Source organism: Castor canadensis, chromosome 7 (genome assembly GCF_047511655.1).
Source record: "Castor canadensis chromosome 7, mCasCan1.hap1v2, whole genome shotgun sequence".
Classification (NCBI taxonomy): Eukaryota; Metazoa; Chordata; class Mammalia; order Rodentia; family Castoridae; genus Castor; species Castor canadensis.
The window spans coordinates 128,498,109-128,520,356 of NC_133392.1; the positions used below are offsets into that span (position 1 = coordinate 128,498,109).

At 48.9% G+C, this 22,248-nt stretch overlaps 3 protein-coding genes across 9 annotated transcripts in view; 2 read left to right on the forward strand and 1 right to left on the reverse strand.

The window, feature by feature from the left end:
- Window positions 1-5,689, forward strand: part of Zswim5 (zinc finger SWIM-type containing 5) — a 180,701-nt gene extending 175,012 nt beyond the window's left edge. For 2 of the 3 annotated variants that reach the window (XM_074080288.1, XM_074080289.1), the window contains 3 exons: window positions 2,370-2,533; window positions 2,989-3,070; window positions 3,804-5,689. In XM_074080288.1, the coding sequence (XP_073936389.1) occupies window positions 2,370-2,533; window positions 2,989-3,070; window positions 3,804-4,666 (1,109 nt within the window). In that variant the 3' untranslated portion in view covers window positions 4,667-5,689. Of the gene's footprint in view, window positions 1-2,369; window positions 2,534-2,988; window positions 3,071-3,672 lie in introns of all 3 variants that reach the window. The other variant, XM_074080290.1, reaches the window with a different exon arrangement.
- Window positions 5,690-7,734: 2,045 nt separating this feature from the next.
- Window positions 7,735-11,329, reverse strand: Urod (uroporphyrinogen decarboxylase). Of its 4 annotated transcripts, XM_074080292.1 has the most exons (10): window positions 11,217-11,329; window positions 10,455-10,567; window positions 10,259-10,338; window positions 10,120-10,182; window positions 9,675-9,872; window positions 9,396-9,557; window positions 8,803-8,940; window positions 8,539-8,639; window positions 8,379-8,445; window positions 7,735-7,973 (listed from the first exon to the last, which is right to left on the reverse strand). In XM_074080292.1, the coding sequence occupies exons 1-10, from the start codon at window positions 11,234-11,236 to the stop codon at window positions 7,812-7,814; spliced, it is 1,104 nt and encodes a 367-aa protein (XP_073936393.1). In that variant the 5' UTR covers window positions 11,237-11,329; the 3' UTR covers window positions 7,735-7,811. The 4 variants fall into 4 exon arrangements, with proteins under 4 accessions (XP_073936393.1, XP_073936394.1, XP_073936395.1 ...); XM_074080293.1 differs by lacking the exon at window positions 10,120-10,182; XM_074080294.1 differs by lacking the exon at window positions 8,379-8,445.
- Window positions 11,330-12,323: 994 nt separating this feature from the next.
- Hectd3 (HECT domain E3 ubiquitin protein ligase 3) lies at window positions 12,324-20,685 on the forward strand. Of its 2 annotated transcripts, none has more exons than XM_074080291.1 (21): window positions 12,324-12,810; window positions 12,984-13,144; window positions 13,380-13,472; window positions 13,552-13,687; window positions 14,001-14,116; window positions 14,204-14,317; window positions 14,469-14,551; window positions 15,103-15,268; window positions 15,445-15,526; window positions 16,153-16,335; window positions 16,489-16,541; window positions 16,707-16,771; window positions 16,931-17,034; window positions 17,302-17,421; window positions 17,519-17,608; window positions 18,514-18,720; window positions 18,945-19,074; window positions 19,162-19,245; window positions 19,363-19,444; window positions 19,538-19,609; window positions 19,743-20,685. In XM_074080291.1, exons 1-21 carry the CDS (start codon window positions 12,442-12,444, stop codon window positions 19,825-19,827), a joined length of 2,595 nt encoding a protein of 864 aa, XP_073936392.1. In that variant the 5' UTR covers window positions 12,324-12,441; the 3' UTR covers window positions 19,828-20,685. The 2 variants fall into 2 exon arrangements, with proteins under 2 accessions (XP_073936392.1, XP_020038912.1); XM_020183323.2 differs by having other exon boundaries at window positions 12,328-12,810; window positions 19,162-19,236.
- Window positions 20,686-22,248: the final 1,563 nt, after the last annotated feature.

The following is a 22,248-nucleotide window of genomic DNA, read 5'->3' on the forward strand; positions in this document are numbered from 1 at the left end:
GTCACAAAAATAGGGTGAGCTGATCTTTGACAAAAGAGCAAAGGAAACCAGGCATGGTGGTGCATACCTGTAATCCTAGCACTTGAGAGGTGGAGGCAGAAGGATTGCAAGTTTGAGGTCATCCTGGTCTACATAGCAAGTTCAAGGCCAGCCTGGGCTACATACTGAGATTTTTGTCTCCAAAAAAGGTTGGGGGAGAGGCTGGGGATGTGTTTCAGGTGGTAGAGTGCCTGCCTAACAAGAGCAAAGCCCTGTGGCTCGTGCCTGTAATACTAGCTACTCAGGAGGCAGAGATCAGGCGGATCACCATTTGAAGCCAACCTGGGCAAATAGTTCATGAGACCCTATCTTGAAAAAAAGAAAAAAAAAAAACCTTCACAAAAAAGGACTGGTAGAGTGTGATTGAGTGGCTCAGGTATAGGCCCTGAGTTCAAACTCCAGTACCACAAAAAAAAAGAAGAAGAAGAAAAGACAAGTTACAGATTGGGAGAAAATATTTGAAAAACATTTGTAAAGGATTTACAAAGAATTCTTTAAAACTGAATAAGCAGACAACCCAGTTTAAAAGTTGGCTAAACACACTAGGTAAGACACCTAAAAAATTAGCTAGCATTTGTTGCCCTCAATGCAAAGAAACTAAAGCAGATACCTTAAAGCAACTGAGGCCAATAGGAAAAGGGGAACAGGTACTAGAGAAAAGGTGAGATCAAAAAGAATTAACCTAGAAGGTAACACCCACGCACAGGAAATCAATGTGAGTCAATGCCCTGTATCGCTATCCTTATCTCAACCAGCAAAAACCCTTGTTCCTTCCTATTATTCCTTATACTCTCTCTACAACAAAATTAGAAATAAGGGCAAAATAGTTTCTGCTGGGTATTGGGTGGGGGGAGGGAGGGGGCAGACTGGGTGGTAAGGGAGGGGGTGGGGGCAGGGGAGAGAAATGAACCAAGCCTTGTATGCACATATGAATAATAAAAGAAAAAGGAAAAAAAAATAAAAATAAATAAAAGTTGGCTAAAGATCAACTTTTAAAGATCTAAAGAGACACCTTGCAAAGAACATATACAGATAGCAAACAAGCATATGAAGTGATGACCAGCATCTTATATCATTAGGGAGTTGTAAATTAAAACAGTAAGTTAGCACTATACATTATTAGAATGGCTATAATCCAAAATGCTGACAATGACATAGTGCAACAGGAACTCTTATTCATTGCTGTTTGGAACACAACATAGTACAGCAACTTTGAAGGCACTTGGGCAGGTTTTTACCAAGCTAATTGTAGTCTTGCCATATGATCTAGCTTTTACACTCCTAGGTATTTACCCAAGTGAGCCTAAAACTTACGTCTGTACCAACACCTGCATGTGAATGTTTATAATATCTTTATAGATTTATTTTGGTGATCGTGGGTTTTGAACTCAGGGCCTCTCACTTGCTAGATAGATGCTCTACTACTTGAGCCATGCCCCTAACCTTTTTTGCATTAGTTATTTTTCAGGCAGGGACTTACGTTTTTGCTTAGGCCGTGCTCCTCCTACCTACAGACAATCACACACCACTATACCCAACTTCTTGATCGACATGTGGTCTCACTTACTTTTTGCCCTGGCTGGCCTTGAACCACAGTCCTCCCTGTCTCCACCTCTGGAGTAGCTGGGATTATAGGCATGCACCCAATTAGCATCTGCATTTTATTCTCTTTATTTCATATATCTACTGTTCATAAAATAGACCAGTCTTTTATACACTGTACTGCCTTTATGCAATAGCCTTCAGTTCATATGGTTTTCCTTTTTTTTTTATTTTTTTTTTTTTTTCGGTGCTGGGGACCGAACTCAGGGCCTTGCACTTGCCAGGCAAGCACTCTTCCACTGAGCTAAATCCCCAACCCCAGTTCATATGGTTTTATATTCCTTAACTGTGTACTTTGAGTGGAATCCTTGCTTATTGAATTGGAAGTGGTGGCTCAGCTCCCTTTTGCTCCAGGGAGCTGTAGTGAGAAGCAAACAATGAGAATAGTGTAATTTTTTGGCAATAATGTGGCTTCCTATCTCCTGTAAAGGAATTCTCAAAATTCTTGTATTCAAGAAAGTTGTTTCCATTAGCTAAAGAGCCTGAGGGCATATAGGTAAGGAATAGAGAAAGATGAAAAGGTGAAGAGAAGTGAATTCATGTGGCTGCATGAGGACCAAAGAAGCCAGCTGTGGGCTCAGGGGAGACAGCTTGACCATTCAGAAACATTCAGAAACATTCAGTGAACTGATAGCAGTCAGTTCAACCAGAACCTATTGTAATCAGCTAACTGTCTAAGGAAACTTTAAAGCAAACCCTGTCCCTGCTCATTCTCTCAACACCTGTAGGGGATACTCTGAGGCTGCGAACTATTCTGGAAGCAATACAGAAACATATCCATTCTTCATCCCTCATCTTCAAACTGGCTCAAGATGCTTTCAAGATTGCTACTCCCACGGACAGTAGTACAGACAGTACCTTGCTCAATGTGGCCTTGGAGCTGGGTTTACAGGTATGGAATAAGAATGGGCTGACCCCACTTTTGGTTTCAGGCCTAGTAACAATTGTCAAAAAATAAGAACTACATCTGGTTCTTTCTGTGACCCCAGAACACAAGTTCAGGGCTAGGTTGAAGGTAAGTAACTCTATAAATTGGGCTCCATTTTTAGTTAAGACCAGAAGCAAAATAGCTTTAGGTTTTATAGGGTCCTCATCTTCTCTCCTTCTCTCCGTTCCTCCAAGTCAAGGAAGGTATAAGAACTTCGTTACAAGTCATCAGAGAAGCCTCCTATCTAATTAGTGAGAGACGTGGACAGAAGTTAAAACTGTCCATACTTAATCAGGGGAAAGACCACTTATTGAAAGCACCAAAAAATACTTATTGCATAAATAATAGCAAGAAGAAGTGGGAAGAAAGAGATCAAACCATCAGGCTTAGCCCACCAGAAATGCCTCTTTTGTGCCTAGGTGATGCGAATGACCTTATCAACCCTTAACTGGAGGCGCCGGGAGATGGTGCGATGGTTGGTGACCTGTGCTACAGAAGTGGGTGAGTCTCCTGCCTCCCTCTACCCTCAGGGGAGTTTCTAGGTCCAACTCTTGGGATAAGACTATGAATCCTTAGAGCTGTCATATTCCTATTCCTGATGACCTAGGAAAGGATGAGGGTGCTAGTAGCAGAAGATGGCCTCTGTTCAACCAGCCCAAGTTCTCCGACTGCTTAAACCATATCTTGATGTCAGCAGCACTTTGACCCTATCTGACCAGAGGCATGTCTGAGACAGTGTATTTTCAGCCATCAATACTCATGTATACCCTTGGGAGGTAGTGGGCCTAGTGGTTTGGTCCCAGTCTCTGCCTAAGCTTCTTAGAAACCCCAGCCAATTTGGAGACTCAGGAACCTTTCTAGAGCCTAAAGCCCCAGAACAAGACTCTATCCTCAGAGGTCTCACTTCAGCTAGAACCCCCAGACCAACTTGCAGCCCCTGCCTTAGAGCAGGCAAACCGTGGGCTCTTTTGTTCCATCCTTGAGAGGGACTAAGAGCACTGCGGAGACTTTCAGCCCTCTGACCTGGGGAAGAAAGGGATGGGAAGAGATCCCAAACAGAGTCTGGCCATCTGGGATGCTCCCCTTGCCCTGGTTTACCTCAGATCATCTCAAGGCTGCTGAGGAGGAGGGAGAACTCGTCTCTGCAGGCCAAGTTCAGATCCCAAATGGTAATGTGGGCAGACCTGGATCGGGACCCGGATGGCCACTGCTGAGCTCAGGCTCTCCCTGACAGGTGTGCGGGCCCTGGTGAGCATCTTGCAGAGCTGGTACACACTCTTCACCCCCACCGAGGCTACTAGTATTGTAGCTGCCACAGCTGTATCCCACACCACTATCCTGCGCCTCAGTCTTGACTACCCCCAGCGGGAGGAACTGGCTAGCTGTGCTCGCACACTGGCCCTACAATGTGCTATGAAGGATCCACAGAGCTGTGCCTTGTCAGCCCTTACACTCTGTGAGAAAGACCACATTGCCTTTGAGGCAGCCTACCAGATTGCTATTGATGCTGCTGCTGGTGGCATGACCCATTCACAGCTATTCACCATTGCCCGCTACATGGAGCTCCGTGGCTACCCGCTACGTGCCTTCAAGCTGGCCTCACTGGCCATGAGCCATCTTAACCTGGCCTACAACCAGGACACCCACCCAGCCATCAATGATGTGCTCTGGGCTTGTGCCCTCAGCCACTCTCTGGGAAAGAATGAGCTAGCAGCCCTCATCCCCCTGGTGGTGAAGAGTGTGCACTGTGCCACAGTGCTTTCAGATATACTGCGGCGCTGCACAGTGACTGCACCTGGCCTGGCAGGTATTCCAGGCCGCCGCAGTTCCGGAAAGCTCATGTCAACTGACAAAGCTCCACTGCGCCAGCTGTTGGATGCCACCATCAATGCCTATATCAACACTACACACTCACGCCTGACACACATCAGCCCCCGCCACTACGGAGAGTTCATCGAGTTCCTGAGCAAGGCTCGGGAAACCTTTCTACTGCCGCAGGATGGCCACTTGCAATTTGCCCAGTTCATTGACAACCTCAAACAGATTTACAAAGGCAAGAAGAAATTGATGCTGCTTGTTCGGGAGCGTTTTGGCTGAGAAATCAGACAGCTCACTGTCGGGGCAGCCTGGGCTCTCAGGTACCATCAAGTCAGGCCAAGGACACTGAAACATTTGTCTTCCCTGAGAGGACTCTGAACACCTGTGGTTGAGGCCAAAGGACCACAGAGCTAAGGATAGGGAGAGTCTAATTCAGACAATATGCCTGCCTTGGCAAGCTTCTCTATAGCCCACTGTTTCTGAAGGAGCGAGGCCCTGCAGATACATCAGAAACTCCACAACATGGCACCTCACGCCCCTATATCCTGCGTGTTCTGGGCATTGACCCCTCTCCCTTGGCAAATACAGAACACTGTTCCGTCTCAGGGATTGCTTAACCAGAGAAACAGAAGCATTTATGATACTGTAAATACTATAGTATATGTGTTGCCAATTATTGTAAAGTTGTAACTATTTATAATTCTGGTTCTGATTTAATGGGCGCTTAATTAAAGTAACTGTGGGTGGGAGGATAGGCTTGTTTTCTGAGGAGACTCACACCATTTCTCAGGTTTCCCTTTTAGTGTATGCTGTTGTCAGTGGACAAGTGGGGATAGCAGGGGGAAAAATGGACAGTTAAAATAAATCCCAAGTCTTGTCTATGCAGAAACCCCAGCCTGAAGACAGGGCATCTATAGCCCTGTGGTGGGTGAGGGGCAGAGGCCAAGACTGAACTTAAACTTTTACCTCACAAAGTTGTGAGGATACTGAAGCTCCTGCCCCTGCCTCACATGGCCTCTACTGGAGCCTGCTGAATACCTGAGGAACAAGTGCAGGGAGAAGATGAAGGTCTGGGAAGCCACTGAGCTCATGATAAGCATCTGCTCTGATCACCTTTAAGTTAGAATCTGGTTTCATCTCCAGTTCTGTATATGTCTGTATATCTGTATGGCCAAGTACATGTGTCTGTGTACATAGATATACATGTGCATTCCTGTGTGTCAGTCCCATGTTTACATATGTGATACATGTGTTGGACTCCTTAATTTGCATATGTGTGATAATACATATCTGATAAGTACACTCACATGTTTATTGTATGTGTATGTTGGGATACATGAATACCTGTGTTTAAACATGTTTGTGTCTGTATGTATCACTGCTATCCATGGATCTGTCTTTATAAGTGTAACTGAATTATTTCTACATTAGAAATATCTGTGTATTCATTTCTTAGGATCTACATGTGTCCCTTCTCTTTTTGCTAGATCTTTCTGTCCATTCCTTAGTCTGTCACCAACTAAACATTTGTTCTCCATCTCTGTGCCTCCTCTATTCACCATTCTGTCAACAAACAAGCATCTAAGCACCAGTGTTCTTTGCCCAGTTCTTTTCTCACTCATACTTCCTTTCTTCCCCTGCCTTTCTACCTCAAGCTTCCTCTGCCTGCTTTTGTCATAGTCCCATTGGTTGCTGATTTGGAGGCTAAGGCTGGCATGCCTTTGGCCTTTCCCTGATTTCTAGCCCTAGTGGACAACCCCTGTCTTAGCCCTAGCTGTATCATGTTCCTGCTACCTTCCTGACCTCTATGCTCAGCCTGGAATTGTTATGGGCGATAACAAGGGCACTCTGAAGAGTCAGTTGGATACCAATGTCTTAGGTGTTTACTGTTTCGTGTCTTAGTTCCTGAATTGGGGGTGGGATGTGGTAGGAAAGGGGTGGTATAGCTAGAGTGTGAACTAAGGACCTCTCTGTCTGCTTTATTTTTCTCTTTGGCAAACTGTCATCTTTTTTACTCCAAACTGATCATTAAGTTGTACTTGCTGTTTGTGGCTACTAAAGTCTTGCTGTCCAGCCAAGGGCCCCTCCAGTGTCTTAGCCAAATGGGTTGATTTAAAAACAAAAACAGAAGCCACTCCCATTTCTGTATCACCAATGACCTTTTTTAGCAAGTGTGTGAACTCAGTGCTTTTCTATGAATAAATCATGGATCACAGAAAAGATCTTTTTTTCTAAAAGCAGAAATTGTGTTCTCAATAAATGAAGCCTTTTTCTCCCTTTTGCATTGCTCTGACTGGGACAAGAAGCTAGTTTATATAGAAAATTGTAGAATGTCAAATTCCTGCTATATCAGACACCTCTCCAAAGTTCACAGGCACCTCAGACCCTTGTCCTAGGAGTTAGGTGTCACTACAATGAGTGGGATCCCAAGATTCTAAGAAAATCAGTAAAATATGCTTAGAAAATAATGCACAGTGATCCTGTGTGCCAGAGGGCTCTTTGGCTTCGGAGGCTTTCTTGCCTTGGTAATGGACTGGTCTAAAGCTCTAGTCCTAAGCAACTTAGCTTTGTGTCTTTACATCCTCCCCATCTTTCAGTATCAAAGCTAAAGGTTTGCTGGGAATGGTGGTATACACCTGTAATCCCAGCACTCAAGAGACTGAGGCAGGAGAATGAATTCCAGGCCAGTCTGGGATATATAATGAGACCCTGTCTCAAAACAAACAAACAAAACTGATTACCTAGACTCTCTACCTTTCTCCCCAGGACTCTGAAGTGTTTGGCTACTTCTGTGCCCATCTTTAATCTTTCCTCCCCAGACACAAAGCCCTATCAGTTTGACCTTCATATGCTGTGGGGACCCCACCTCTTTCTCTGTAAATGTCATACTCCTAACTGCTGGAAAGCTCTACCCAATCCCATGTAGCTCTGGGGCTTAAATAGCTGAGAATTTGGTGGTAGTTAGAGAGCCTGAAATTAAGTGCTGTAGTACACGTTCATTGATACCTGAGCCCCAAGACTTGTAGAAGAGGAAACAGAGGCGGCCTCAGGAATGAGCACAGGTTTAAAAAGGAATGAGGATTAGGACACAATTTTTTTTTTTTTTTTTTTTTTGCTGTACTGGGGCTTGAACTCAGGGCCTATACCTTGAGCCACTCTACCAGCCCTTTTTTTTTTTCTTTTTTTTTAATGGGTTCTTTTCAAGATAGGGTCTCGCAAAACTGTTTGCCCTGTCTGGTTTCAAACCACGATCCTCCTGATCTCTGCCTCCTGAATAGGTAGGATTACAGGCATGAGTCACCAGCACCCAGCAAGGACACAAATCTTTCACAAACAAAACCACATACTAGACTTAATTCTGGAACTTTTATTTTCCTGGAAACAATCTTCTGTGTTATTGGTACTTGAAGGGAAAGGCAAATGCTTAGTTTTGTCGAAGTAGACGTGAATGTCTATGCACAGCATCCACAAAGGCCCCTACATGTTCTGGGTCCATGTCAGGGTAAAGCCCATGGCCTAGGTTGGCAATGTAGCGTTGTGGCCCAAAGTCATCCAGCATCTGCTGCACCAGTCGCCCAATCTCCTCCTGGGGGACCAACAGGGCATTCTGTATATGGGAGCTCAGCAAGCCTTTGTCCTCCCTATACGTAATAGTGACACACACATATACAGGTGTGCTTCTACACAGTGTTTTTTTTTTTTTTTTCGGTGGGGGAGAGGAGGGTGAGACTGGGTTTGAACTCAACACTTCATGCTTAAAAAGCAGGCACCCTACCCCTTGAGACACATCTCCAGTCACCTACACAGTGTTATTTAATCATGAATTCAACAAGATTTTTCAGATGCTTCACATGGGCCGGGCACTAAGAAAACACAAATGAATAACAACAAAAAGTCCTGCCTTCCTAGAACTTTTCATTGTGTATGTAGAGTAAAGGGGAGGGGAAAATAGTCATAATAAAAATGCACACATAAAGGCCCCAGTTGTTACCTCAGAGGCATACAGGGCACAGGGGTCCAGGTTGCCCTGCAAGGTCACAGTCTTCCCCACACGCTCCCTGCAAGTAGAGTCAGTGCCATATTCTGTTGACTGCATATTTGGTAGCTGTACCCCCTCTACCTTGGCCTCTAGGGCCAACCTCTCCACTCACCGGGCCTTCTTTGGAGTCACTGTCCAATCAATCCCAACCACCTCGTAGCCAGCCTGGGCTAACTCCTCCAGGGCAAAATGCCCATCCTTAGCAAAGATTATCTGGAGGAAAGAGTACATCTCTGAGACTACATAGGGTCTTTCTATGCCCACTAACATTTGTTGGCTGCTCTTCTGCTGCCCCCCAGTGGTCACTTCAGTCCATGCAGGACTTACCCTGAAAGCACTACAGACCCACCTTCACACAATTTATCCCATTCCTCACCATGGGCACTTGTGCCAGGCCTGCCTCCCTCAGTCCAGCTTTCACTCGCTTGGCCACATCACAAATGTAGGGCAATGCAAACTTGTTGAAGAGCTGTGGGCCAAGATGCCCAGCATGAGACTCAAAGAGCTGCAAAGCCTACAGTTAGGGGACAGTAGAGAAAAATACATAACACACAAAGAGGAAGTACTTCAGCCTTCCTCCCCCACAGAAAGTGCCTCAGTTTTCCCCAAGTGACCTTGAGCCCTGATACTGCCTGAGTCTATAAATCCATTTCCAAACAAAAAGTTATGCCTTTTCAGGTTGGCACAGTAGCTCAAGTGGTAGAGCGCCTGCCTAGCAAACATGAGGCCCTGAGTTCAAACCCCAGTACCACCAAAAAAAAAAAAAGTTTTGCCTTTTTCATATCCCAGAACTAACTTTGGTCTTAAAATACTCAGAACATCGAGACCCCCTACCACTGTCAGGGTGGGCTTGGCTCCTCCAGCCAGATCTTTGGAGGCCAAGCTAAGACTCCTACTCTCTAGTTTAGAAGACTACTGCTTCTGGTCATTATAGTACAAGCCCCATGCTATTTTTCCTTCAAGACTCACCTGGGCACCAGCAGCCACTTGTCCTACTAGATATGGGACCAGAGCATCAGTGAGGATATGAAGCAGCTGATGACTGGCCTGAGGTCTTTGGTAGAGCCAGCGCTTGGCCTGAGCCATGGTGCTTGAGCTGCCACCCTCAACCATGTATGTCATCAGGGTCCACTGCAGCAGAAGGATACAGAGATTGCAGAAGCCAGACTGATAATTCCTTCCCTTGTCTACATCAGACCTGCCAGAGTGATCTCTTCATACCCCAGTCTGTGCCCTGTCCCACATTACCGGAGCACCAGCAAAGCCAATCAGTGGCACACGCCCAGCCAGACGTTGTCGGGTAAGGGTAATAGCCTGGAACACATAGCCCAGCTCAGAGGCCACTACTGCTGGATCTCGTAGACGCTCTAGGTCCCGCTCTTCTCTTAATGGTTCTGGGAAGCTGGGTCCTTTGCCGGGTACCATGGTCACCTCCAGGCCCAGTGCCTGGAAGGGGATAAAATAGCTGAGTCCCCAACCTCCAGGAGGAAAGGTTATGTTCAACCACATGCCAGAGGAAAAGGGAACCAAAACTCAGCCAGATTCCATCTCTTTCAGTCTTACTTTTACCCCCTCTGTTCAGTTAAATTGAGAGCTTATCTTGGACCTTGGCAGGACTGATGGGATTTCTAAAGCATCCTTTCCTATTTTTTTTTTTTTTAAATACGTTCCAGGGTCAGATTTGAGTGGGTACCTGGGGTACAACAAGGATGTCGGAAAAGATGATGGCAGCATCCAGAGGGAAGCGACGCAGTGGCTGTCAGAAATAGGAAACAGGTTGCTAGATGGCAGACTGAGGAAATAAATCCCTCCCTCTTGTGTGGACCTCTCACCTGCAGAGTCAGTTCACAGCATGCCTCAGGAGAGCGACAGGTGCTGAAAAAGTCCTGGGCAGCCCTGGTTTCCCTAAACTCTGCAGACAGGGGATGAAAGACAGAGTTCAACCTTGAGGCCCTCTAGGCCCCTCGCCTGCCCTTAGAAAATTTTTCACTCTCCATAGTTACTAGACTTCTGGGCCCAGACTCTTACCTGGTAAGTAGCGGCCTGCCTGACGCATGCACCAAACGGGGGTGTAGTCCGTTTCTTCTCCCCAAGCTGCCCGCAGGAACGTATCATTTTTCAGCTCCGGAAAACTCTGGTGTCTGGCGATCAGGTGCGGATAGGGGTAAGGATAGGTGTCAATTTGCTAGGCGGGGGGTTGGGGTAGGCGCGGGATCTTAAGGCGGATTCAGTCTGGCGCCGCTATCTGCCTCCTCCAGATCGGCTCCCAAGCTAGGGCTCTCCTCCACCCATTCCACCACCCTATCAGGTGGTGCACAAGTCTCTAGAAGGGCCGGCACTGGGGCCTCTTCCCGACACATACCCCAACTTTCCCAAGCTCGAACTGGAGGGACTCAGGGGGAAGGGAAGGGGATGAAAGCCGAGTAAAGATAGTTTGGGGGATAGGGAGACTAGCGAACCTCAGAAACGGGGTCCCTAGTGGGCTGGTCCGAGGCTGGGACATCTCCCAGGATGGGAGATAGTCAAAGAGATATCAGAATTGACAGTCCTAGAATAGAGCTGCTAACTAGAAGTTCTGGGGCACCCCCTGAAAGAATGTCTGGAGGACGCAGTCCAACAAGACAGCTCCTGGAATGAAGGTCTCAGGAATCCATGGGTGGATGATAGGGAATCCCAACGACTGGGACTCTTACTGGGAGATCTCCAGGAAAACGGGGGTATGGGGACAGATTCCTAAGTTGGAAGACATCAGAAACCCGCTAGCCACACCACGTGCAGCAGTAAACTCACCCGAACCCGTCCGCCTCCATGGTAAAATGCAACTGCGAGTTGTCACCACTTTATCCTGAAACTGAGCCAGCCCCCGGTCCAGACTCCGCCCCTTCCTGGAGTAAACCAAGGACGTCGCCATGTTGGAAGCCATGTGACCAGACCCCAATGACAGCTCTGGGGCTGCCCTCGCTGCTGCCAGTAGGACCCCGACTATTTTTCACCGTAAAGTCCACTGTTGCGACGCAATAACAAACACCCAAAAAGAAATAACTTCGCTATAACTACATGTCAAAGTGACGAAAAATTTGTTCTCTCTGATAGCCTGGGAATCCCGAAGACTTTGCCTAATTCTCACTCTCACTCCCACTGTCTGCGATTTTTAACAATCTTATCCAGCAGTCATACAGCAGATGATGCAGGCAGGCTATACAGAGAACTGAAATTGTTATACTGCATATCATATTACCTACTAAGTACCGGGAACTATAGTAGGTACGTAGAAGACAGTCTGATGGGGAAAATAGAAATCCACAATCACATTAAAGTGAATAATGATTATCGGTGTCCTGGGATTAGGAGTAACAACCAGTATTAAACTGGAGTGCCTCAAGGTTCCTCAGACAAGTGGTCATTCTCTCAAACATTTTAGTCAAACAGCCCTTAGTATGATAAGGAGTCCAGCAGATTCTGATTTTAGAAGATTTCTGTAGTTGTAACATGACTATGACTCATTGGGAGCAGGGAGGCAAAAACAGTCCAGACTCAGGAAAAAAAAGAGGCTGTGTTGCAGAGGACTAGGCTAAATGGAATGGTGGTTTGAACGAGAGTAAGTAGCAGTGAAGAGAAAATGAGAGTAGCAGGGAATGGTGGTGCACGTCTGTAATCCAAGCATTTCGGAGGCTGAAACCAGCCTGGACTATATAGCAAGTTCAAGGCCAGCCTGGGCTACAGAGCGAGGCCCAGTCTCAACACAAAACAAAAAAATAGTAGTAATGGGAATAGAGAGAGAGAGACTGATCAAGTAGAAACCACTAATCTTGGGTCTGGTTGGGGGGTGGGTAAGTGATGTAGGTGATTATCAGAGTACACTGGACAGCTCGGCAGAAGCGAGTGTGCGCTTAGTCCAGAACCTACGACGAAGGTTGGCTGAAGGCGGGGCAGGGCGTGGTGGGAAGCTCAGCTTGTGGTCGCGGCTGCTGCTCCCCGGCGGGATTGCCCTAAATCGCCCCACAGCTACTTCGCCATGGCGGGTCCTGGCCCGGGTGCGGCGCTGGAGTCCCCGCGGCAACTGCTGGGCCGCGTGCGCTTCCTGGCGGAGGCAGCACGGAGTCTCCGCTCCGGGCGGCCGCTGCCCGCAGCGCTAGCTTTCGTGCCGCGTGAGGTGCTCTACAAGCTTTACAAGGACCCAGCGGGACCGTCGCGCGTGCTGCTGCCGGTGTGGGAGGCAGAGGGCCTGGGACTGCGTGTGGGTGCCGCTGGCCCGGCCCCGGGTACCGGCTCCGGGCCCCTACGCGCCGCCCGTGACAGCATCGAGCTCCGGCGCGGCGCTTGCGTGCGCACTACCGGCGAGGAGCTGTGCAACGGCCATGGGCTCTGGGTGAAGCTGACCAAGGTGCGCTTCTAGCCTGCCTGGGACCCCTCAAAAAAACCCGGTACCAGGAAAGTCCCTGACTGTTCCCTTTCCCTGTCCCATAACTGAGCTGGCCTTTGATCTGGGCTGGGCTGGGCAGGGCCAGCAGCTGGGCCGTTCCTTGATAGCTGTCCTCTTCTGGCGCGTCCCTGCAGGAGCAGCTGGCAGAACACCTGGGTGACTGCGGGCTAGATGAAGGCTGGCTTCTGGTGTGCCGCCCAGCGGAGGGTGGGGCTCGCCTCGTACCCATCGACACCCCTGACCACCTCCAGCGGCAGCAGCAGCTCTTTGGCGTGGACTACCGACCGGTGCTCAGGTCCTGCAACCGAAGGAGAGGGGCTTGCTGTCGGACAGTCGAGCATGAAAAGTTTTTAACACAACCAGCACAGCCCAGTTGTGGAAATAGGGTTAAGAGCTGCAAGGGATAGGACCCAAAGAGGGCTGGGGTAGGCTTTTGGCGCCATGGAACTAAAACTCAGGAGAAGGTTCCAGGAGGTGGTATGGTGGTGCCATCTGATGCCTCCCCATCACCTCTCACTTTGTGTCCACAGATGGGAACAGGTGGTGGACCTGACATATTCTCACCGCCTGGGATCCAGGCCTCAGCCAGCGGAGGCATACACAGAAGCTGTACAAAGGCTACTGTGAGTGAGCTGGCATGGGATGGGGAGGAGGAAGGTCCGAGTCTGGGCCCAACCTAATTAAGGGCTTCGGGTTACTTAGCTATGTGCCCCCAACATGGACCTACGAGTGCGACGAGGACCTGATCCACTTCTTGTATGACCACCTGGGCAAGGAGGATGAGAATCTGGGTAGTGTGAAGCAGTATGTGGACAGCATAGACGTTTCTTCCTACACGGTGGGTGTTGGGACTCCCTACCCCCCCACAGCCAGGCAAGATGTAGTCACACCCCTCAAGGCTAGATCCAGAACTCCCACCTCCAAACCAGGGCCAAACCAGAGCCCCCACAGGCCACACTCAGTCCAGCTCCGCAACTTGGAAGTCCTATAGGAACCCCTAGGCATCCTCCTACTCCACTCCCATGTCCAACCTGTATCAGTTGCTCTTTCAGCCCAACTCTGCTATTCTCTCTTGAACTCCTTATCCCAAAGCAAGTACCCAGTACAGAAGTGAGAGTAACCTCTTACTCCACCTCTCTGTTCCTCCCTAGGAGGAGTTCAATGTGTCCTGCCTGACAGACAGCAATGCAGATACCTACTGGGAGAGTGATGGGTCTCAGTGCCAGCACTGGGTACGGCTTACCATGAAGAAGGGTACCATTGTCAAGTGAGTAGACTTTGGTCAGGACAAGATGAGGGAGCCATGTGCCTGTGGGTGCAGAGACTCACCCAGGTGCATACTCTGACCCTTCAGGAAGCTGTTACTCACAGTGGATACCACGGATGACAACTTTATGCCTAAGCGAGTAGTGGTCTATGGGGGCGAAGGGGACAACCTTAAGAAGCTGAGTGACGTGAGCATTGACGAGTGAGCAAGCTGGCCTGGGGTGGGAGGTAGGGCATGAGCTTAGCAATGGGGCCAGGCCCAGCTTGGATGCCTAAATTTGAGTGGAACCCCAGCAATCCCTCAAGGCCTGAGGCAAGAGGATATCAGAAGTGCCTCACACCTATCTCCGCAGGACTCTGATCGGGGATGTCTGTGTCTTGGAGGACATGACAGTTCACCTCCCAATCATCGAGATCCGAATTGTGGAGTGCAGAGGTGGGCTTAAGGCTTTAAAAAGAGAAAGGGAGCCCTAAGGTATAGATGGGGACAAGGTGACAATGAGTGTGGAGAGAAGAGAATGGGCTTGGAGGTAGGGTGAAATTGATAGGTGAACTAACTCCAGGATTTGAAGTGTGGGGCCTGAACCATGTGGAAGGTACCAGAAATAAGCTAGCCTTAAAGCCATAGAGGTGATTGGGCTTACCTGGAAGAGGAACTGAGTTGGAATCTACAGGCATCCCAACATTATAGAGGTGGTCAGAGGAACCAGTAAAGAATATATAAATATCAGAATCAGGTGACAGAATGGAATCCTAAAGGTCTCAAGTTTCTAGGGGCTAAGAGTGACAAAAGTCTGAGTATTAAGAACCCAGTTCTGGGGCCGGGGTATAGCTGAAGTGGTAGAGCATTTGCCCGGCAAGCACCAGCCCTTGGATTCAATCCTGGATATTGGGGGGAAAAAAAAAGAAGAAGATGAAGAAGCCAGGTCTGAGAACCAAGAAGGCAGCGTGTGCAGTAATCAATCTCACTCTGACTCCTTCCCCTAGATGACGGAATTGATGTTCGTCTTCGAGGGGTCAAGATCAAGTCATCAAGACAGCGGGAACTAGGGTTAAATGCAGACCTGTTCCAGCCGGCCAGTCTGGTGCGATATCCACGCTTGGAAGGCACTGACCCAGAAGTACTATACCGCAGAGCTGTCCTCCTGCAGAGGTGGCTATATTTCTGGGCCTGCAAGCCTCTCACTTCCCCCTGTCCCTGAGCCTTGTAGCTGTTCTGTTTCAAGGATCGGAGCAGCCCCTGCCTTCTGTCCCAGTGTGTTGGGGAGCTAAGGGTCTTGCATTCATGCCAAACTCATTAGCTGCAGTTATCTTTACCTACTACCCCAGATTCATCAAGATCCTAGACAGTGTCCTGCACCACCTGGTACCTGCATGGGACCACACTCTGGGCACCTTCAGTGAGATTAAGGTGAGGCTGGCCTACATAGTGCTGGTCTGTGCAGTGGACTTTCCCTTCCTGTTCATCTATTTTTCATTCGTCAGTAGAAAGTTCCTAAGGCCTATTCTAGGGCTGGACCTTTACTGGTTTTGGGAACCAGGAAGAAATCCAGACACAAATGGTTAAAACTTAGTGTTTGGGGGCTCCAGATGAGTGTGAGGAAGATACAAGGGCAGGGGGAGAAGCAATGACAGCATGGGCAGAGTAGCTTGCTTGAAAGGTGCACCCTAGGCACTATTAGCAGCTCCACATAACTTGAGAAAAGTGTGCAGGTAGATGTGAGTATGACATGGTGATGAAGAGGGGTGGGCAAGAAGCAGGATCTGGTAGCCAAGGACCCTGAGAACCAATCTGTGTGAAGTAGGAACTTTGTCTCAGATCAGTAGAGCAAGGGAAAGGTTGTAAAATAATGACAATGTTAGATTTTTGTTTGTTTAATAAAGCTCTCCCTGGTGGTTGGACTAAGGAAAGGACTGGAAGCAAGGACAGGGAATGATCTAATCTTGGACTGAAATGGTGGAACTGAGTACAGGGTCCAGTGCCTGGGCAGAAACTAACTGCCCACTGATCCTGCTCTGGCCATCTCTCATCACCAGCAAGTGAAACAGTTCCTACTGCTATCACGCCAGCGGCCCAGCCTGGTGTCCCAGTGTCTGCGTGACTCAGAGAGCAGTAAACCTAGCTTCATGCCTCGCCTGTACATCAACCGACGCCTCGCCATGGAACATCGTGCCTGCCCCTCTCGGGACCCTGTCTGCAAGAATGCAGTATTCACCCAGGTCTGGACCATCTGGGTTAGACTGGGGAAGGGTCAGTAAAAGACCCTAGGGTGCTGGGTGAAGAGAGCCCTGAGCAAGTTCTTTGGGTAAGAATAGGGCCAGGTCTTGACACAGACTTCCCTACAACTCCCTCCTTTTTCTCCATTCTCCCAGGTTTATGAAGGTCTCAAGCCTTCTGACAAGTATGAAAAGCCCCTGGACTACAGGTAAGGCATGAGGGTAAGGGACTTATTTGGGGCACAGAAATGCCCACACACTGCTCCTGGTACCCCTCACCATTACCACTCAGCTTTTTTCCTGGATGGTCTCTGGGCTGATGAATCAACCTGAGACCTGACCCAGCATGATAACAGAGATCCACCTACTTACAGGTGGCCCATGCGCTATGACCAGTGGTGGGAATGTAAATTCATTGCAGAAGGCATCATTGACCAAGGTGAGGCCTTGAGGGAGAATGACACAGGTCCTGTTTGTTGCCCTATTAGAACACTAGAGACTTCTGGGATCACCATCTAATGAAGATAGGGAACCTGTTTATTACCCACTATGGGGGCTGGACTCTTGTGTGCCCAGCTAAGGGGATCTGTCATTTCAGGGGGTGGTTTCCGGGACAGCCTGGCAGACATGTCAGAAGAGCTGTGCCCTAGCTCAGCCGACACCCCTGTGCCTCTGCCCTTCTTTGTGCGCACAGCCAACCAGGTAATTTCACCACCACCACCGCTTTTCAGCTATTCTGTCTCTGCAAACCTCCCAGATACCAGACTGAGCTAGAGAAGGGGCTGAGAAGGAACTGAGTTGCCCAGGGCAGCCTTTGGACAGACAGGGAGAGGATGAGCCTTTGTATATTCAGAGGGTTCATGTGGGGTCCATAATGGAAGATTTTTTGGGTCTTTGGGGTCTTTTTCCTTTGGAAAAGGAAAGGAAAGTCTACCACATGCTGTGCTGACAGCTCTGTCTCTGGGGCAGGGCAACGGCACAGGTGAGGCCCGGGACGTGTATGTACCTAATCCCTCCTGCCGAGACTTTGCCAAGTATGAGTGGATTGGACAGCTGATGGGGGCTGCCCTTCGGGGTAAGGAGTTCCTGGTGAGTAGCGTGGTCTGCATCCATATTAGATCAGCCCTGGCCCCTGCAAGGAAGACCCAGAAAACCTGGACAGCTCAGGTGAGTATTTCTCACACAGGTTCTGGCTCTGCCTGGATTCGTGTGGAAGCAGCTCTCTGGTGAGGAGGTGAGCTGGAGCAAAGATTTCCCAGCTGTGGACTCTGTGCTGGTGAGTAGAGCCTGGAATTAGTGTCTCCTCTCCCCAGGGCTTTCCTGCATCACCTTCTGCTACCATACACATGCTCCCTCTCCAGTCCCTTCTACTCCCATGGTTTTAACTACTACCTCTGTTCTGGGAATCTCTAAAATCCTGACCTCCAGCTGCAGCCTCTCCTAAGCCTGGGGCCTTTTATGTATCTGTGATCTGGACATTGGCCTCAAGATGGCACTCATAAAGCTCAGACTCAGCACACTCTTCATCTCCCCAATCTACTGCCCCCTAGGGCTCACTGCTCAGAACTACCATTCACCCCTCCCCACGCCAAAGCCTTCAGCATCATCTTTCACTCCTCCTTTCTTCCTCATTCCCCACATTCTGTCAGATCTCCCTCTTACTACTTCTCCCATCTCACTACTACCCTTCCTGGTTCAGGCTACCTTTCTTTCTGTCCTAACCATTTATTGCAAAAGCTAGTATCTATCCTTGCCCATCTGATCTGCCAGAGTAATTTATTTTATTCTCCTCATTTAAATCCTTTGATTGCTTTGCCCTGGGCTTAGAACAGTGCAAACTCTGTAAACACCTTACATGACTCCCACATTTCTAGCTACCTTGTTCACATTCGGGCTCCAGACAAACATTCCTCAGGCCTTTTGCTTTCAGTTTGTTCAGATGTCTTTCCTGAGTTCTCTCAGGGCCCAACCAAGTCCCAGCCATCATTTGAATCTCAGCCCAGATGTCATTTCCTGCGGGGCACATTCCCTGGCCTCCAAGGCTGGTTAGGTGTTATCTTGATTCTTCCACAGCCCTGTACCAGGCCGCTCACTGCCCACTGCCTGCCTAGAAACTACCTTGCAGGCTGCTCAGTGTCTTCCAGTGGAAAGATGACCTCCCTACCTTTCCCCAACTCCCAGGTAAAGCTCCTGGAAGTGATGGAAGGAATGGACAAGGACACATTCGAGTTCAAGTTTGGGAAGGAGCTGACATTCACCACTGTACTGAGTGACCAGAAAGTGGTGGAGCTGATTCCTGGGGGCACGGGCATCGTAGTGGGATATGAGGACCGTTCTCGTTTCATCCAACTAGTGCAGAAGGCACGGCTAGAAGAGAGCAAGGAGCAGGTAGTAGCCATAGGCCAGTAGAACAAAGAGCTTTGGACCTTCCTAAGCTTCAACCCCTAACAGCCAGAGCCCAAACTGATAGGCCACCAGTACTAATGCTAAGAACTCTGGCCCTCACCATAGCTATGCTCCGCATTCCTACTGATCAGTGGGTTGGAGATGTCCCCAGTGTAAGCTGCGAGAGATACCCTCTTTCCCAGCTTGACCATTTCCTTCCTCACCAGGTGGCAGCCATGCAGGCAGGTCTGCTGAAAGTAGTGCCTCAGGCTGTGCTGGACTTGCTGACCTGGCAAGAGTTAGAGAAGAAGGTGTGTGGGGACCCAGAGGTCACTGTGGATGCTCTGCGCAAGCTCAGTGAGTTCCAGGCAGTGGGGCAGTGCAAGGGGTGGGTCTTAAGGATTAGTCAGGGTGAGACCTAAAATGAATTCTTGTCCCCTCCAGCTCGGTTTGAGGACTTCGAGCCATCTGATACACGGGTGCAGTATTTCTGGGAGGCACTGAACAATTTCACCAATGGTCAGTGGAGTAGGTCAGAGTAATGGTGACGTTTTAACTTGGTTTTTGGGATACACAGGCAGGGTAGAAATTGTAGAACCTCCCTCACCATGACTGCCCAAGCTGATCTCCTTCCCCTCCACCCAGAGGACCGAAGCCGCTTCCTTCGCTTTGTGACAGGCCGCAGTCGCCTACCAGCACGGATCTATATCTATCCAGACAAGCTGGGGTGAGTACGAGTGCAGAGGGGATGATCCACGGTGCCCCAATAAACACACCTGCCCTACAAGTCTTCCTAACCTGTGGCCCTCAACACCCCCAGTTACGAGACCACAGATGCACTGCCTGAGTCTTCTACCTGCTCCAGCACCCTCTTCCTTCCACACTATGCCAGGTGGGTTTTCCTAGGCTCAAGCTGGGGGTAGCAGTCTCAGTGTGGGAGTACTTCGAGCAGTGAAGTGCACAAACTGGAGCCTCCTTGCCTTTGGGAATGGTGGAGGGGCCTGACTGAACCCCTGTCCCCACAGTGCCAAAGTCTGTGAGGAGAAGCTGCGCTATGCTGCCTACAATTGTGTTGCCATTGACACTGACATGAGTCCCTGGGAGGAGTGAGGGAATGCCCATGCCCTCACCCAGATGAACACGCCTGCCTTCCCTGCCCAGTTTGGGTCTGTGTTCCTGAACAGAGCTAACATATTCAGAAAACCACAGCTGCAGCACGCCCTGCTCTTATGTGACGTTGGAGTGGGGGCAGTGAGTTGACGCCAGTTGTGAGACCCACAGACTCACAAGCCCTACTCGTGCTGGGACTTGGTTCCCAAGGTATTTAGCCTCTGTGAGAGGGAATCTTTCATGAACCCAGCACAAGCTGCCAGGCCTGAGCTACTTGAAGGGGGCCATCCAGCTCCCCACCCCATGGACTTTTGACTGCATTTTCAGTTCCACCTGTTTTCTCCTTCAGCTATGGCTCAAAGTTATAAAAACATTGGAGGATGGTATACAACCCTCCTCAAGCAAGGAGGATGGATGAGAAGTAATGGTCATCTTCCTTGGTCACCTATCCCAAAATGAAGCAACAGTACCCGCTCTCCTCTTCTTCTTCCATACCAGAGGTGTGAGCTTTGTCCTTCCTCCAACTCAATTTCAACTGACAAAGTGCCACCCCCTCCCCCTTAGACCCTACGTCTACTCAACATGAAATCTTTACCACCACTCTATATTATCACTTCTGCATTGCCTCCTGCCAGACAACCCATCTACAGTTTCACCCCCAAGATTTTGCACAGGTTAAGGACAGTTATGTCCTCTCCACAATCTTCAGTAGTTTCCCTTTACCCTACTGTAAAATAAAACCTAGACTTTAAACTTGCTACTAGGATTACCCCAGCCCTCCCTCCCTTGAGGGCCTCTGTGACACTCCTTCAAAAGAAGGTCTTGCACATGGGAAAAGTGAATAAATGGATAAATTCATTCTTTCACAATGTCTTTTTGAGCTCCTGAGGTCTGTGTTTATTGGGCATCCTGCTAGGCTCATGGAGCACCTAGAGGATTGCTGTGTCCTGGAAAAACCTTTAGTAGCTACTGCCCTGTTGGTAGCAAAGAGATGTGTGCCTAATGGGAGTGGTGGGACTTCTGAGTGACAAACATTACATCTGGCGTTGCAAGGGAATAAGGTCCCAGAAAGGAGGACAAAAGCCTGGCCTGGCATCTTCTGGAATGGCTGTGGTGATTTAGAGCATGGAAGTCCACTTCTGGAACCAAGTGGGCAGAAGAAAGAACGTCACATCATAGAAGACAAAGCCTTGGGGCAGCTGACAAGCCAGCCAGAAGAGGTCAGCATCACTGTCAGCTCCCAGGTCTCCAGTTGCCACACAGCTTAGGTGCAGAGAACTTGTAAGGACACAGCCCTCCCTCCAGGGGGCACTCACACTCTCAAGCATGGTTCTGGGTTATCTAGTCAGGGCACAATGTGAGACAGTTCAAGGCTGGTGGAGTGGCTTCAAGTAGTAGAGGGCCTGCCTACCAGTCTGAGGCTCTGAGTTCAAACTCCAGTATTGCCAAAAAAAAAAAAAAAGAGAGAGACAGTGCTTTTCTTTCCTATGTTGTCCTCCAGTGCTTGTTCTGACACTACCATAGCTAAGAAACTTCTTTTACTGGTGGTGGTGTCAGCCCCTCTCCACACAGTGTGTCCACTCCCAGACCTATCTCCCCATAACTCTGAGAACTAACACCCAAACTCCACTGCAGTTCCTCCCCCATCCCTGAGCCTTGGGTGGTCCACAGGAGAGAGACACACCCCCATACCTCCCAATGAGCCACAGGAACTCAAGAGGCCACAATGTCTGCTCAGCTCTGCTCTTCTCTTCCCAGCACACTCTGGGTGGAAGAAACACCTTCCTCTTCTCTGTCTTTCAGTGAAGGGCCTAGCCTGCGTGCTCTATGGCAGGTAGTCCCTTTCTGTGCCTGGTTCTGGCCACATATCTTCCATCCTTCTTTTACTCACACTATATAGCCTGTAGTCTGCTTTTCATTTATTCATTCATCCACTTAGTAAACAAGCATGGAGCACACACACATATGGCAAGTACCATACTAGATATAATTGAAAAAATAGGGGCTAAAGCAGTGATCATTCTTGGCCTCATGAATTTTAACTTAAGTAGGAAAGATATACAGTGTATTAATCACATAAACATTTGTGTAAGAGCTACAAAGGAAGGCCAGGTGTGGCCTTCACATCTATAATCCCAGCTTCTAGGGAGGTAGAGATTGGGAGGCCAGCCCCAGCAAAAGGTTAGCAAGATCCCATGTCAACAAATAACCCATGTGTGGTAGTATTTCAAATCAATGATGATAGGATAGGATTACCCCTGTGATCTCAGATACATAAGAGACAGAGGATTGCAGTCTGAGGCTGGCTTGGGCAAAAACACAAGACTCTATCTGAAAAATAAAGCAAAAAGGGCTAGGGGAGTGGCTCAAGTGGTAGACCACTTGCCTAACAAGTGCAGGACTCAGTTCGAACCCCAGTAC